This window comes from Myxine glutinosa, chromosome 1, assembly GCF_964187855.1.
Source record: "Myxine glutinosa chromosome 1, kmMyxGlut1.1, whole genome shotgun sequence".
NCBI lineage: Eukaryota > Metazoa > Chordata > Myxini > Myxiniformes > Myxinidae > Myxine > Myxine glutinosa.
In genome coordinates this window covers 76,561,789-76,578,560 of record NC_136261.1, presented here as the reverse complement: position 1 = coordinate 76,578,560, position 16,772 = coordinate 76,561,789, and the positions used below count along the sequence as shown (strand labels likewise).

Here is a 16,772-nt window from a genome sequence, read left to right as displayed (position 1 = left end):
TTCGACTGGGAAAGGTGGGAACAGAGAGAGATGGGTTTGGGACTAAGAATTTTGAGGCAAACACAGAGTTGAGGCATTCGGCTTTGTCACGTGCGATGTCAACTGTGTGGCCATTTGAGGTAAGGGAGGGGATGGAGGGGGAACAAACACCAGAAACGGATTTGACCAGACGCCACCAGGATTTGGAGGAAGGAGACAGGTTTGAGAGTTCATTCTTGAGTGAGGAGAGATAGTGCTTCCTGGCACTCCTGAGGGTAGACACACACTTGTTCCGAGCTTGGTGGAAGGAACTGAGATTTCCTTCAGTTGGATTAGCCTTCCAAGAGGCAAAGGCAAGTTGTTTCAGGGCAACTGCCTCACCACAAGATTCAGTGTACCATGGACGGGAGGAAGGGTAAGACAACTGAAGGCGAGATGGGATAAATCTGTGCATGAGAGAGATCAGTTTGCTTTGGAAGAATTCCCAGGAAGAATTGATGTCAGAGGCAGTGGAGATGGGAGACCAATCCAGACGATTTATGGCTGCTTGAAGACCGTCCCAGTCGGCCTGAGTGAAATGCCAGACTCGTCGACGCTGAGGAGGCTCTCTGAGAATGGCCAGAGAGATGTCCACTTTGACAAGCACATGATCAGAAGAACCGATTGGAGCAGAAGAAGAGCAGCAGACATTAGCAGGGAAGTTAGTCATAACCAAGTCTAGAAGAGAAGATACTCCATTGGCTGAGATCCGGGTCGGGAAATTGACAGATTGTGTCAATCCCAGTGAGTCACATAAGTCCTTTGCTGAGGTACCATGACTGGTGAGAGAGGAACCCACACCCAACCAGGTGGCATGATGACAATTGAAGTCACCACATATGAGGAAGAGAGAGTTGGGATGAGTGGATAGAAGTTGGTCCATGTTGTCAGACAGTGAAATGTAGATGGAGTCATCACTGTTTGGGGGACGGTACAGAACACATATGAACAAAAGGTGGGAGCGGAGAGGAAGCCGTAGCCAGAGGTACTCCTGGGGGTGAGGAGGAGAGAGGGCAGTGCAAGGAGAGTGAGGAAGAGAGTTTTTGATAAAGATAGCCACCCCACCACCAGGCCGAGGCTCAGGTCTATCATACCGGAGGAGGGAGTAACCAGGAAGAGATATTAAGGAATCAGAGACATCTTGAAGGAGGAAAGTCTCTGTTAAGCAGATCAAGTCTGGATTGTCAGAAGCAACCTGTATGGAGAGATCAGTCAGGTTTGAGCGAAGGCCCCGGATGTTTGAGGTCCATACCGTTAATGAAGAGAGAGGGGGAGCATCGGGTACAGGACAGGGGAGGGGAGGAGTAGGGTAAGATGAAGGATGAGAGGGGGAGGTAGGGAGAGCAGTTGTTAGTGTGTCAGCGATTGCAGAAGAGTTCCAAGAAAGGGAAGGATGAGGAGGATGAAAGGTTTGAAGGTGAAGGGATGAGGCACAGTGAGGGGTTGTTTGAGGGGGGGCAGAGGAAAGAAGAAGGTTGGGGGGGGTGGAGGTATGAGATAGAAGGGAGACGAAGTGGGGAGGAGGCAGCTTTGAGGAGGAGGGGGGAGGAGGGAGAATTGGAGAGGAATGGTATGGGGGGAGATTTGAATGGGAGGGGTTGGGGGGGGAGTTTTGAAGGGGAGGAGTGAGGGGGGAGTTCAGGAGTGGAAGGGCAAGGGGGGAGTTCAGGAGTGGAGGGGCAGGGGGGGAGTTTAAGAGTGGCGGGGCAAGGGGGGAGTTTAGGAGTGTAGGTGCAAGGGGAGGGATTTGGATGGGAGGGGCAAGAGGGGAGTTTAGAAAGTGGATGATTAATGAAAGACGAACATTGAAAACAAATTGGGTTTGTTGTGATTTTCAAGTTAGCAATCCGGTTCAGAATGATGGTGGAGGGATGGAATGAATGTGAATTTAGACCATGTAGTGAGGGAGACGTATAAGATATTGAATTTCTTTTTTTTGAGGTGGAATGAGTTGGAGAGGAAATTGAGAAAAGCCTTTTAAATAGGAAGAAAAACAGCGTGTTGTAAAATACCACTGAGTAAAACACTGAAGGGGAAAGGTTATACATATTTAAATAATATTTAAACAGAACCGTGAACAATCTTATGTGCACAAAAATACCAACGGGGGGAGAGCCGAGAGGGACCACCACGAGTCACGTGAAGGGCAAACGGTGGATGGGCAAACGGTGGTTTCCAGATGATTCAGTGGTTTGTATGATTGTTATAAACTTGACACCATCACTGTAACATGAGATGAAATCTAGAAGTATCTGCATCTCCCAGTTAAGGTGGTTGGCTTAGAATCTTAAGGATCTGAGTTCAAGTCACAGTTATGCCACAGTAACACCAGGTGGACGGCTTGGCCTGTCATCCTTCCGAGGTGGGCAAAATTAGTTCCAGTTTACTGGGAGTGGGATAGTCGAGTATCCTGCGTCGGAGTGGCGACCCGTCCAGGATTGTATCCCCTCGCCCATGAAATTTCCTCTGTAAATTCAAGACTCGGCCAACACGAGGAGGGTCATCCATCCATCCTCCCCTCCTATTGCATATGTAATAAACAGATGGCCGCTTTGGCGTATTTGCATTATGCTGTTTTATCATCACTTACCTGTGTGGCAGGTATGTGGAGCGTATTTGTCATCTGACTGGGCAGAGAGGAAGAAGGAATGCAATCGAGGTTTGACCTTCTTTGGCACTGGAGAATGTTTTGTGTTCCGCGTGAGTTCAATAATTGCACATTTTAATTTATTTTATTTACTTTCATTTTGATATTCCCATCTGTTTTATCAAATGTTGAGAACACTGATGTCCATTATTGCTTGAATACTAAAGTTGGATATCTTTTTGTGGGGTTGGGGTGGGAGATGAGGGGGACAATGAGATATTACACAAGCTTAACTTTACAAACAATTATTGTATGGCATGAATAAGCCATCCATGCAACAACTCAGCAAGCCCCAGCAACCCTCAATCCCCCCCCCCCCCCCCCAAGGATGGTTAAATTAAGGCCTTGCACCCATGTGCTAAGGTAAGAGCTGCACCCGTGTGCTAAGGTAAGAGCTGCCCCGTGTGCTAAGGTAAGAGATGCACCCGTGCTGGCACCACACAGACCCATTCAAAACTGCTTATTACCACAGACGTGGTGAGAAGCTTTGCGAGGTTGAACAGGAGCCAATGAGTCGATATTGGGGGAGCCGATATTGGGGGAAAAAAAGGGGAAGGGACAGAATGAGCAGTTCAGTGGGGAGAGTTCTGTTGTAGCAATTCAATGAGTGAGTACAGATAGAGTTTAACGAGAGAGGTCGGCAGTGCGGAGCAGACAGTTGAGTTGAGTCCTGCAGAGCTCAGCTTGTTTGATGCGGCAGACCCCAGGAAAGAACCAACGATGCCATGCAAACGTGTGTGTCCGAGCTATGGGGCCCAAACACGCCATTGCCAGACCTGTCTCTCTTGCTCAAAATAACTCTCTCTCTCTCTCTCTCTCTCTGTCTCTCTGTCTCTCTGTCTCTCTGTCTCTCTCTCTTTTTCTCTCTGTCTCTGTCTCTGTCTCTCGCCACAAGCCCACACCAATCCCACAATATGAATGAATGAATGATCGTTTTAAGGCCATTTTCCCCGCTAGAGCGGGGGTTAGCCTTGCGGGCCCCATGACAATCATGGTTCCCTGTTTGAGGCAATGTTTTTATGGCCGGATGCCCTTCCTGACGCCAACCCTTGGTCACGCTCTTACGATGCGCAGGGATATGGTGTACCTATTCTAAATCGGGGTACACACCGTGATAATTCTTCCCAGCAAGCTGGTACTCAATTTGCCGACCTCGGAAGGATGACAGGCTGAGTCAATCCCCCTGGCGTTAATTCAGCGATCGACCGGGATTCGAACCCAGGATCCTCGGATCCCAAGCCGGCACCCTAACCGCTAAGCCAACACCAGGCTCAAATCAGGATCCCACGCAAGCATCAAACGGCGACCAGATTTTTCTCTGTCTCATGACCTATTCCTGTCAGACTCTATAGTGTGTTTTGGTATGAAGGTGTGGATTTGGTGTAAGGGGCGCGTCCCTGCCATGTTTGTCGAACTTGGCCGACGTTCATGAGTGGGGGTGCACCTTGATTGGTGGCCGTATCGCCAATCAACACAGGCCGGATGATGCGGAGCTACGTCACGGGATGTAGCATCGGCCAAAAGGATAAAGGTGGGGCAACCAGGTCATAAAGAGATGGACCTTGGATGGTGTATAAGGCTATGCAGGCTCTTTCATGCAAAGTCAATACAACAGACATGCCTTGCCGCTCAGCGCTGCCGTCATCACCCCCCTTTCCAGGGCCCCTACAACCCACCACAACCGGTTTGCGCTCCTGCATCATGGACGTTCTGGACCGTGCTTGCTGCGGAAGATCGAGCTGTGCCATTCATTCCTCCTGTGGGGCCTGATGTGCTCGGTCGGGCATAGCAAGGGTATTCCGTGCATTGTCTAATGCTCCCTGGTCTTCTTTTGTAGTGTGTCTGAGGCCTTAAGGTTACACAATTGTACTATTTCAGGTTACACAATTGTACTTGTTCTTGTACACAATTGTACTTGTACTATTTCAGGTTATTCACTGGACATTAAACTGCATAAAGTTCAATAAAAATTGGGAAAATTGATGTGTTCTAAAACTTTAGACCGGTATATATATATATATTGTTACAGACGCGGCTTTAGATGTTATATTGACCGAGCGGTGGTGTATTTAACCGCGTCCGAACAGTTACTCCCCGATTAGAGCCCGATTCCACCCGACGTTGACCAGATCGCCCCACAGATATTCAATCGGGAAACCTCTAAAACGATCGAAAGAGAATGAAAAAGAAGAAGAAGAAGAGTACGGAGGAAGAACAGATTTATTATACACACACAAGCAATGGATGGAAGAAGCAGTAACACAGCGAATCGTTAACTTACACTATTCATTTTTACTTAGCCCCAAGACAACGAGCAGGACAGGACGTTCACACTTACACAGGGGATAATGCAGGCAGGTAGGGCTTGAGGTGGATTGCTTGAGAGAGAGGCAAAGTCGTGAGGCCGCAGCTCGCAATTCCTCGCGGTTTTGGCGGGAAACCCCTTTGTCGCGTATCCGCTGCGGTAGACGCCACGCGCTGGTTCGGCACACCTGCTCCTCTTCTTAGGGTGGAGCCGTCTCCCTCCTTTCAGCGCGTCTCTCCAAAGCTGGTTTCCTGGCCGAGTACCTCTCCTCCTTGGCTTGGAGCGTTTCGCATCTCACCGATCCTCTTGGTGCAGTCTCTTTGCTCATCTCCCAAGGCCTCTGGTAAGCAGTCCCTTACAGTCGCTTTTATCACCTCGGGCGAAATCAAGCCGCCGGCTCCGAGGGCACGCCTACCGGGTCGCTCACCGCGGTGTTGATTGGCTGTTAGGGCTGGTTCACTCCTTCCCTCTTATGACGAGGTGGAGACACGCCTTTCTTCCCCAACCCTACCTCGTGGCCAATGGTGGTTGAAGAAAACCGCCCAAAATGCGGAAGGCAATTGGAAGGGAGGTTTTTGGGGAAATTGGAAGGGCCTACGCTTATTTTGTTTGATACAATGCAAAGTCAATCTAGTGGGAAACACATATTTAGCCTACATGGAATAAGGAAATACACTATTTAAAAGATATATCGTGACCTGCGTGTAAGTTTCATGGAATTAACTAGGAGGCCGACTGCGACCATTATTTACATTAACAGGGTGTTACCGTACTTTTGTAACGTTCACATTGTAACGTTTCCACATTCGTTACACTGCACCCTCCTTTCTTCAGGCCCGTGCTCGGGCCTATTAAACTTTAACTTAGTGTGACACGTAGGTGTAATTCCCTCCACAATTAACCTGACCCTGAGTGTGACAATCTTAAAACACAAATAAGTATGTCCCCCTATTGCATTGCACCCTGTCTAACAGACTCAAGCCCACAGCTAACCGAATTACGGAATTATTCTCAAACTATACATTTACGGTGGGGAGCATTATTTACAATGACGTGATTTCTTATTTACAACGCAACCCAGGACCTGTGTTTTTTTTTTTTTTTCTTTTTTAGGGAACAAGAGAAAGAAATTCCTGTTGGGAGGGAGGAGACAGCACGCATTGCATCGATGCACCAGTACCAATACCACCAAAGCACCCAAAAGCACCAAAAGCACCACAAAGCACCAAAAGCACCACCCGGTGCGCAGTCACCATGGTTCATAATAAACACAACAAAACAACTGGTGGTGGTCTTCTCTTTCTCTGCTGGGCCGATGTTCTTCCCGACGTCTTCTGGCTTCATGCGGCCTAGTTGGAAATAATAAAAAGCACAACTTGTGTCCATTTTTATTTAGGGCCTCAGGGGCCAACTAAGGGTGGTCCACCTGTTTGGCATAGGTGCCACCTTACCGAGGTCCGCAAGCAAGATTCCCTGGCCACTATGGCCGGTCTCCAACAGAGGTGCCCTGCCCCAGAACCTGGGGTCCATCAAGTGGTACTTGGCCGCAGAACAGCGGTCCATACAGTGGTACATCAACGCAATGCATGCTGGTTCTGGGAATCTCGGGCGCACAATGGCCACCTCACGCACGCTCCCCTCGGCACCCAATGGCGCACAGGTCATGTGGGAGACAAAAGAAAGACAATTGAGCGAGGGGTAAGGTCACAAGGGTACACATCAATAAGGCAATGCAAGGCGAAATGCGTACGGAGGGCGAAGTGAGAAAGCTCGTCCCTACCGTACGTCACCCCCCTGTCACCTACCCTACTCTTGCCCTTACCCCATATGTACAAAATCTACACATTACCAATTCGTCACTACTGTCACGTCTTCCCCATATTTCCCCTATACCAAATTCGTCACCACAATCCCTCTACCTCAAAATTTGCCATCACCAATTCATCATCAATCCTCATAAGGAGGGAGAGATGGAATTACGCACAATGTCACACCCACGTCATGATGCGTCTCACAATCCAAACATTTGCATCATAAAAAATAATCAAAACATGGCATGGTGTGGAGTACCTGTCACCTCAGGTGAGTGGATGCAGATGGTGCGAGGAGATCCTTCATCCTAACTATTTTCTAAATGACTTTAACACACTTTACACTACCCCGGGGTCTTTCCCTGCCAATCCATTGGCCAACTTACACTATGGGTTCTAATAACCAATTCCCATTGACCAAACTGTGGTGCTTCTCAATTTGGGGTCTCACTCCCCCGATTCATCTCCCGGTGCCCTCGCACAATTTCTGGGCTGCGACGTCTAGCTCTCCCAACAGGTCTACCCACCTGCACACCTCCACCACTGTAGTTGCCACCCGAGCTTACCTAGCTCCTCACCCTAACCTAACTAACTGGGGACAGCCCCTCTCCTGGCTCTGTCACCCCATGGTGCCCTCTGGCACTGGGCTACCCGGGTCCGTCCTCCGGATCCTCGGGCCCCATCCACAACAACTACTACCGGCTCCCAGAGCCCACCTGCGGCCTCACCTGGCCGACATCCTCACAGTGGTGGAGTGCCCAAACCAACTACACACACTAACAGGCTACACGCCCAGCCATTTCCACAACACTAATGCACCCATCCACATACCATTCTGCCACCCGCACCACAGATGCCAATATCCAACCACAATTTACCTGTACCCTCTACCTAACACTTACACTACCCGCCCCGGGTATCCGTGATGGGGGTCCACTCTTCCCCCATTCACACCTTCGCACCATCCACTCCACTCCACAATTTCCACCATTCTCACTCCACGACCATCCATTCCAATACTCCAGATATTCCACACTACCATTTATTCCACACAGCCACATACACCTGTTGTTGCACACCTGTGCCCTCACACCTGGTGCCACCTGCACCCTCCTTTCTTCCTGGACCATTTGGTCAACACAACACGCAATCACTATCACTCACTCCCTCATACACTGCTCCACACACCACACCATTTGCCATCCCACCACATCGGGGGTCTCACTATCAATTTTGTTCGTCCAGATTCCAACCAATTCAAAAATTTTCCATTTACTGCCAATTCTACCCACTATTATAAATTTCGTTTTAAATCACTATCACTATCACCATCACCCGTCTACTTATTACATCCTCTCGGTGCGCCAATTCACGTCTACAGCCCGGCTTCGTACAGCCGAGCAATGAACGCGGATTTTTTTTTTGTGCCGGTGGCTGGATGCGTCCCGCATTCGGGGCAGGGGCGGGGGCTTACCCGGGCCGAGATCCCACGCACCACCTCGGCGTGGAGCCATCCAATGTCCCGATCTCGACCTGCCGGCACGTCTCAACAAAACGTGGTCGCCATAACGACCCTTCCTATCCAGCTGCCCGCTCCGCCTAGTGGAGCCCGGCCGCGGCCGTTCCAAGCGAGGCACAGCGTGGATCGCGTACGGCGGTTCTTTCGAAACCGCCGTGGTTCGGATCCCCGCTGGTCCTCGCGGCACACGAAGCTGCCCGACGCGCACCGAGGGCCCGATTCGGCTATAAGTCGTTCTAACCTCTAACCTGGTTACCGTCGACGCTTCACCTGGATTCTTACAAGCATACGCTACCCCTTTCTTGCTCATACATGCAGCTGTTCCCATTCTCCTCGTACCTTTCCTTACACACCTCGGTACACTCATTCCGCTCGCCGACTTGGTCACACACCTGACCACCGAACACTTTGGCACACATTCGTTGGTCGCACACCTCACCAACACACCTCTTCGCGCCCCCTCCTCGGTCACTTCCTCTGTGACAATCACAGGTGTGCTCTCATTCGCACACCCAACCACGTGCCTCACTACCAACTCAAATGTGCCTTCCCACACACGCTCTACCATTCCAGGTGTGCATCCTTCCATTCCAGGTGTACATCCTCGCTCACCTGCCACAACCAACTCACGCTCCGTGTCACTCTCACTACTCTCACCTCCATTCTTGACAGCGCACTCACCCTTACTCTCGACAGCATGCGCTTTCCCCATGCACCCGTCCGTTACACACCTCTCTCGCGCACACTTTTTCGTTACTTCCTCCGTAACACTCACCACACCGCGCTTCCATGTACCCCCTCGCACACGCGCTTCGACCAACTCACTCTTGACGGCACACTCACTCCTTGGCGTGCACTTTTTCCTCACACACCCCATGGTCGGACATTCTCGCACACCTCTTTTTTCGCACACCTGACCTGTCGCACACTTCACCAACGGCCTTTCACGAACACCCGGATCCAAAGCAACCCCCAAGCCGACTGAAGCTTTCCTCACATCATATACATTGCCACTCACCTCCGTACTTCGTCGTCGCACCTCCTCTGCCACCTGCAAACTTTTTATTTGGTTAGTGAGCACCTCATCATGATTTGAACACAGACCTTGTACATATTCCATTACCTCCTCCTGGATTTCTCTCTTAGTTTCTGTCCGTCCCTTCTTAATTTCACTCACCTCTTCTTCCACTTCCTCTAGTTTTTGTTTAACCTCTTTTATTTCTCGGTGCGTCTCCTCAAGTTCGTCCTCTAGGGCTACCGTGACCGTCTCTATGTGCATCCTCACCTGCCGGTCCTTTGTCTCCATTATCTCTGTCACCTCGTCCACCCTCATTGTCAGTTCCTCCCGTACCATCTGACATTGCCTCTGTGTCGCTATCAAGTCATTTTTAATTTCTTTTTGTGTCGCCTTTAACCCTCCGAGTACTGCAGTGTTCCTTTGAACCTGCTCCACTAACTTCGTTTGTCCCTCTGTCAGCTGTTCCACCTCCTTCGTCAGATCTTCTATTCCCCCTTGTAACTTAGCCGTATTATTTCTCACCTCTTTCTCCATACGCTTCTCACCTCGCTTTACCTCCTCGCGCAGCCCCGAAACCTCCTCACTTACCCCTCGTCGTATTTCCTCCATCTCTTTTGTAGATGCCACCCTCATCTGTCCCAATTCATCCCTCTGAGCATCCAGTTTGGTTTCTACCCCGATTTTCACCTCCTCTATCTGCTCTCCCATTTGTTTGATTTCCCTGGCAGATTGTTCCCCTATTTCCCGCAATTTGTCCTCCATCCTATTTTCTAACCCCATTAACCCATTTTTCACCCCCTCTAACTGATTCTCCTGGGCAGCCATTCTGTTTTCCACCCCCGTTAACCCATTCTTTACCTCTTTTATCCCGTTGTCTAACCCCTCAAAATTTTTGTCTAACTTCTCACCGGTACCCCTCGCTTCGTCCCTCATTACCCCCATTTGCTCACTCTGAGCCCTCGCTTCGTCCCTCATTACCCCCATTTGGCCCTCCAATCGCTCACCCAATCGCTCACTATTAGCCCTCATTTGCTCACTATTCTGGGCCATAAGGGCCTTCATTTGTATAAAAAAAAGGTTCAAATCCACCAACGGCGCTGCTACGGTCGCGGCAAAATTTGGTGCCGCTACACCCACGTGCGTGAGGACGCCATTTGGTGCGCCTGATACCCCCTCAACCGCCTCCTCATTGCTCTCCTCCTCCCTTTCATCCACATACATTTCCCCTAGGTCCTGGGTCGATTCCACCCTGTCTATCTCTCCCACCGACATCCGATCGCCTTGATTGTCCATGGCGCGATCTCAAAATTCGGGTTTTGCTTTAAAACAACACAAATTTCCAGCAGCTCCAAATTTTGAGCGCGTTAAGCGCGCTTCGGGTCCGATTTCGGGTACGATTTCACTCCTCGACACCAATTGTTACTCTAATAGTACAATTGGTGTTCCAAAATTTGGGCCTAACAAATTTAGTCCCAGGTCCGAATCCAACTCCTCGACACCAATTGTTACTGACGCGGCTTTAGATGTTATATTGACCGAGCGGTGGTGTATTTAACCGCGTCCGAACAGTTACTCCCCGATTAGAGCCCGATTCCACCCGACGTTGACCAGATCGCCCCACAGATATTCAATCGGGAAACCTCTAAAACGATCGAAAGAGAATGAAAAAGAAGAAGAAGAAGAGTACGGAGGAAGAACAGATTTATTATACACACACAAGCAATGGATGGAAGAAGCAGTAACACAGCGAATCGTTAACTTACACTATTCATTTTTACTTAGCCCCAAGACAACGAGCAGGACAGGACGTTCACACTTACACGGGGGATAATGCAGGCAGGTAGGGCTTGAGGTGGATTGCTTGAGAGAGAGGCAAAGTCGGGAGGCCGCAGCTCGCAATTCCTCGCGGTTTTGGCGGGAAACCCCTTCGTCGCGTATCCGCTGCGGTAGACGCCACGCGCTGGTTCGGCACACGCCACGCGCTGGTTCGGCACACCTGCTCCTCTTCTTAGGGTGGAGCCGTCTCCCTCCTTTCAGCGCGTCTCTCCAAAGCTGGTTTCCTGGCCGAGTACCTCTCCTCCTTGGCTTGGAGCATTTCGCATCTCACCGATCCTCTTGGTGCAGTCTCTTTGCTCATCTCCCAAGGCCTCTGGTAAGCAGTCCCTTACAGTCGCTTTTATCACCTCGGGCGAAATCAAGCCGCCGGCTCCGAGGGCACGCCTACCGGGTCGCTCACCGCGGTGTTGATTGGCTGTTAGGGCTGGTTCACTCCTTCCCTCTTATGACGAGGTGGAGACACGCCTTTCTTCCCCAACCCTACCTCGTGGCCAATGGTGGTTGAAGAAAACCGCCCAAAATGCGGAAGGCAATTGGAAGGGAGGTTTTTGGGGAAATTGGAACGGCCTACGCTTATTTTGTTTGATACAATGCAAAGTCAATCTAGTGGGAAACACATATTTAGCCTACATGGAATAAGGAAATACACTATTTAAAAGATATATCGTGACCTGCGTGTAAGTTTCATGGAATTAACTAGGAGGCCGACTGCGACCATTATTTACATTAACAGGGTGTTACCGTACTTTTGTAACGTTCACATTGTAACGTTTCCACATTCGTTACAATATATATATATATATATATATATATATGTATATATATATATATATATATATATGTATATATATATATATATATATGTATATATATATATATATATATATATATATATATATATATATATATATATATATATATATATATGTATACAACAATTTACTATACAATAAAAAAAACACAATAATAAAAACACAATCCTCATATCCACAACAATATATATATATATATATATAGAACGTCAAAGGGCGTTCCCGTAGTTAGTTCCATAAAGCATACATGAAGGACACTATAATATCCCTGTTCAGTAGTTTATTTCCTTATTCTGTGTATTAGGTTAAGGCTTTGTCTTCCATTAAAATGACACTCCATTGCACCAAGTGAAACAAGATAGATCCCCTTTCATTCCCATTCCCAAAATCTCCATTTCCAGCTACATCCCCTCCAAGTCTCCATTGCCAACCGCACTGGGCAGTTTGCCAGGTTTTTTACAGCGGTGGGTTGCTGATTGCGCCCCAAAGCCGCCATTAAGCCTCACACTCCTCTCCAATCGCGCCTCACACTCCCCTCCAATCACTCCTCTCCAATCGCGCCTCACATTCCTCTCCAATCGCGCCTCACACTCCTCTCCAATCGCACCTCACACTCCTCTCCAATCCCTCACACGCCTCTCCAATCGCGCCTCACACTCCTCTCCAATCGTTCCTCACACACCTCTCCAATCGCGCCTCACACTCCTCTCCAATCGTGCCTCACACTCCTCTCCAATCGCGCCTCACACTCCCCTCCAATCACTCCTCACTCTCCTCTCCAATCGCTCCTCACTCGCCTCTCCAATCGCTCCTCACTCGCCTCTCCAATCGCTCCTCACTCGCCTCTCCAATCGCTCCTCACTCGCCTCTCCAATCGCTCCTCACTCGCCTCTCCAATCGGCTTTCCCCGTCTCGTTTCTCTCATTTTTCTCCCGTCTCGTTCTTTTTCTTGCTCCAAATCGGCCCATCTCGCCCGTCGGAATCGGAAATCGGCCCGTCTTGCTTTCGTGCTTGCGCGTAAATAAATTGTGTTCATTACACCTCACATTCGTGATGTGAATAAATTCGTTTATTCACGAATGAATAAATTCACGAAATAAATTCGTGCTATGCCACAGGGTGGCATAGTTCCAAACCCGAAGGATCGGTAACCGACACAATTTCGGTCTTCGAGGCCGGCCGATAGGCACAGTGTGACCAGAAGGGACGAGGTTCTCCTGACCACGTGGCCCTCGACTTGGTGGGGTTTGTCCGCACAATGTGGGCGCATCAGGATGAACTTTAGCCGGGGAGCGTTTGGGCGCCCCGGTCTGATACTGCCGCCCACGCGCAGAACAACTTGTGAGTGCACGTGGGTCCCGGCGGTCCCACTGGCCTAGCGCTACCATGTTTAGACAGCGAGATCCGTCCCCGGGCACCGACACCTACTCCCGGAAGTTGAGAGAATAGCGGCGCCAGGCACGGTAGGACACCCGCGGAGCCCTGGCGGACCAGGGACGCGCGAGCCTACGCGTTAGCGTGCTACGGCGGAATCAACGGCTTCGGCCACGGCCGGGCCGATACTCGGCCCGGTCGCACCGGAAATGAACTGGTTCGACGCCCGCGCTGCTGAGGTCGCGGGCGACTGAGATGTATTAACAAATTAATTAATTAATTTGAGATGTCCGATTTCTACTGTTTGGAAATTTGGAAGAGTTTGACCCTAACCTTTCCCTTGCGAGGGCAAGGAGGAACTTAACACTTGACACTTAAGCTTAGTTTGAAGTACACCCTGACCGGCGCTCACGGTGGGACGGCAAGGCAACCGGAAGGGACGAGGTTCTCCTGACCACGTGGCCCTCGATCTGGGAAGCGAGAGGCGTTCCATTAGTGGACGCGCCCCTCACGCCCGACTTTTGGGCGGCCCCGGCAGGCCGTTTGTTTTGACGTTCCGTGACAGGCCCCGCACCCCCACCTCCGGGCCGACCGGGCGACCGGAATGAATCCCGGTGTCCCGATCCGAACCTTCAGAGCGGGCCGGCTGGGGAGTGACTGGCACCCCGTACCTGCACTTTCCGTCCCTGCGGTCCCAAATACCAGAACCACCCGAATACCACTTTATTCGACAAAATGAGGTGCGGCCTACATCTAGGCAAGGCACGACCTCGTGACGTCATCGCGCTTTCACCTTGAAAGACTTATTTGATATAAGTTAATATTTTGATATAAGCCTTAGAAAACCAACCCTATATAAGTCAACCCATAATCCCTGGTGTTGGGCTAGTGGCTAGGGTGCCGGCTTAGGATCCTAGGATCCTGGGTTCGAATCCCGGACGATTGCTGAATTAACGCCAGGGGGGTTGACTCAGCCTGTCATCCTTCCGAGGTCGGCAAATTGAGTACCAGTTCACTGGTAATTCCCTGTTTGTCGTTAAAGGCGGCACAAAGGGTTGGCGTCAGGAAGGGCATCCGGCCGTAAAACATTGCTTCAAAAAGGGGACCGAAAAAACAACAACAACCACGGTCCCCGAAAAAGGCCAACCCCCGCTTTGCGGGGGAAAATGGCCTCTAAAGGTGGTTTTTTTTTTTTTTTTTACACCATTTCTGGATCTGATGACTTGCCAGTAACCATTTTGTAAAAATGAATGTGCAGCATCTAACTCAATATGTCGAAATGTCACACACATCCATGCCCGTGGGATTCCCACGGGTGACCCCGCAAGTTTGCATTGACGTTCGTCGATGGACTCGTTCGCCCGTCTCATTCGTTTTCTTGCTACATCCTGTTCAAGTCTGCGTTCTTCATCGATCGTCTCATTCATTTTGGAAATAGAAGTTTCTACGCAGCGCATGAATTGTCACGATCCTCAAGAGGAATTTGTCTCGTAATCATCAAATGATAAATGGCAAGTAAATTATATTGTGGAAAATTAAAGATTTCAAATAAACCTATTTAAAGTGTATGCGCACATAACTAATTTTAAAAAACGAAGAAATATCTCTCGGTAATTTCCTGAAACATATTTTACTTCCGGCTAATAATGTTGAATGAAATAAAAACGAAGAAATATATGTCGGCATCATTGTTGACGTTTTTGTGACGACTGTCATCAAACGAAAAAGTAATATATTTTAACGGAAAAGCAAAAGCGAATTTTTAATATATATCGACACGTTGCCGTCGGTGTCATGTTGGGCGGTGTATGATACACCATGACGCGATTTTTAAAAATATATCTCTGCATTTTCCCGCGTGTGTGGAATGTTCTCAATTATTGCTGACACCGAGTCTAAAACCATCGATAAAAATGAAATCATATGGTGAGTTAGATTGGAGATAAAGGCGTGAGAGAGACTCAATGGCCTTGAAGTTACAGGCGTTTGAGAATTCATTTCGTTCTATAAACGGCAACTTTCATTGGATTTTCTTCCCGTTTTTTTTCAACCGAGTCTAAAACTATGTTAGCGACTGTGAAAAATGAAATGATATATCGAATTTGATTTGAAATAAAACTGGGAGAGAGAGAGCAAGACACCACGGGCCTACAAAACAGGCCTCAAAGCTATGCGAGTTAATAAAATGGTGGATATTTTTTGTTTATAATTATATGAAGCCACTCCCAGAATGGGTGGAGCTATGGGTGGAGCTACTCTGCAAACCGAGTAAGCCACACCCCGGACAGACGCCCAACAGACAGACAGACAGACAGAATCATCTTCGGCTATTATAATATATATATATATATATATGTATATATATATATATATATATATATATATATATATATATATATATATATATATATATATATATATATGAGTGTGTGCTGTATTTTAAGCAATTTGCACAAAGAAATGTAATGTTCACACATGTGCATGGTATCTTAAACATTAGATACCAAATAGTTTAATCACTTTGATCCAAGCTCGTATCATTGCATGCTGTCCTAAGAAGGAATGTGTAATACAATATGACATTGCAGCCTTGTGTTCAATGCTGATGTTACTGTATAATACTGTATGTACCTCCTTTCTTTTCTTTCTTTGTAGCTTGGATCTTTACAGAAATCAATTATGTGACTACTTTTTATAATGCAAGATTTGCAATCCAATAATGCTTACAGTGATGCAATTTAACTTATTGGGTTCCCTTTTCGTCATGCTTTATCAAGACCTTTTTATGTTAGGCTGGAACTATTTTGTTTAAAATATTTCATTTTGACTGATTCACAAGGTTTGTTGTTTGGATTGGCATTTTGACATTTGCAATGCAGACGGGTGTGCTCAGTGTCAATATGCATGGCTCTAATTTTGTTCTAACCGCCCTATAGTTGCATCCAGAGGTGGAGCGTTATGAGTGGATCATTATACACCGCCCAGAGTTGGCCATGGCCATGGCCAAGGCTGAGACCTGGACCGATCCTGCTGAAGATGCAGAACAAATGGCAACATCTGAAAAATTACTCCAAACCAAGCACGAAAATGCCACAGACCATGAGCACCCTGACGCTCGACAAATAGGTGGACTTTCGCCCTTCCTGGCAACCAGGCACTTCAAGCTCCCATCAAAGTCTGCTTCCATGTTTATGTTCGGCAGCAACGATTTCATCATAATTGGTGGGTCTTTGTATTTTATGACTGGCATGTTGTATGGAGGAGTTGCTCGTGCACTATTATGTGCAGGTGTTCCTGAATAGTGCTGACAAGGCAAAACATTTGGTGAAAATGAGAATTATTGGGTAATTTGCCTGGGCAGTGTAATTTTTAAATAGAATATGTTTTGCATTTTTATTTATTTTTACTGGCTTCTCCCCCACCCCCTTCATA

The 16,772-nt window shown here is 48.4% G+C and overlaps 1 protein-coding gene across 7 annotated transcripts in view; it reads left to right on the top strand.

Annotated features, from left to right (window-relative positions):
- TBC1D24 (TBC1 domain family member 24) overlaps positions 1-16,772 on the top strand; it is a 102,564-nt gene that overhangs the window by 82,456 nt on the left and 3,336 nt on the right. For all 7 annotated transcript variants that reach the window (XR_010984087.2, XR_010984082.2, XR_010984085.2 and 4 more), the window contains 2 exons: positions 2,620-2,718; positions 16,277-16,562. Coding sequence is in view for 3 of the 7 variants with exons in the window: in XM_068113505.2 (XP_067969606.2) it covers positions 2,620-2,718; positions 16,277-16,562 (385 nt within the window). In the remaining 4 variants the exon portion in view is untranslated. The remainder of the gene's footprint in view (positions 1-2,619; positions 2,719-16,276; positions 16,563-16,772) is intronic.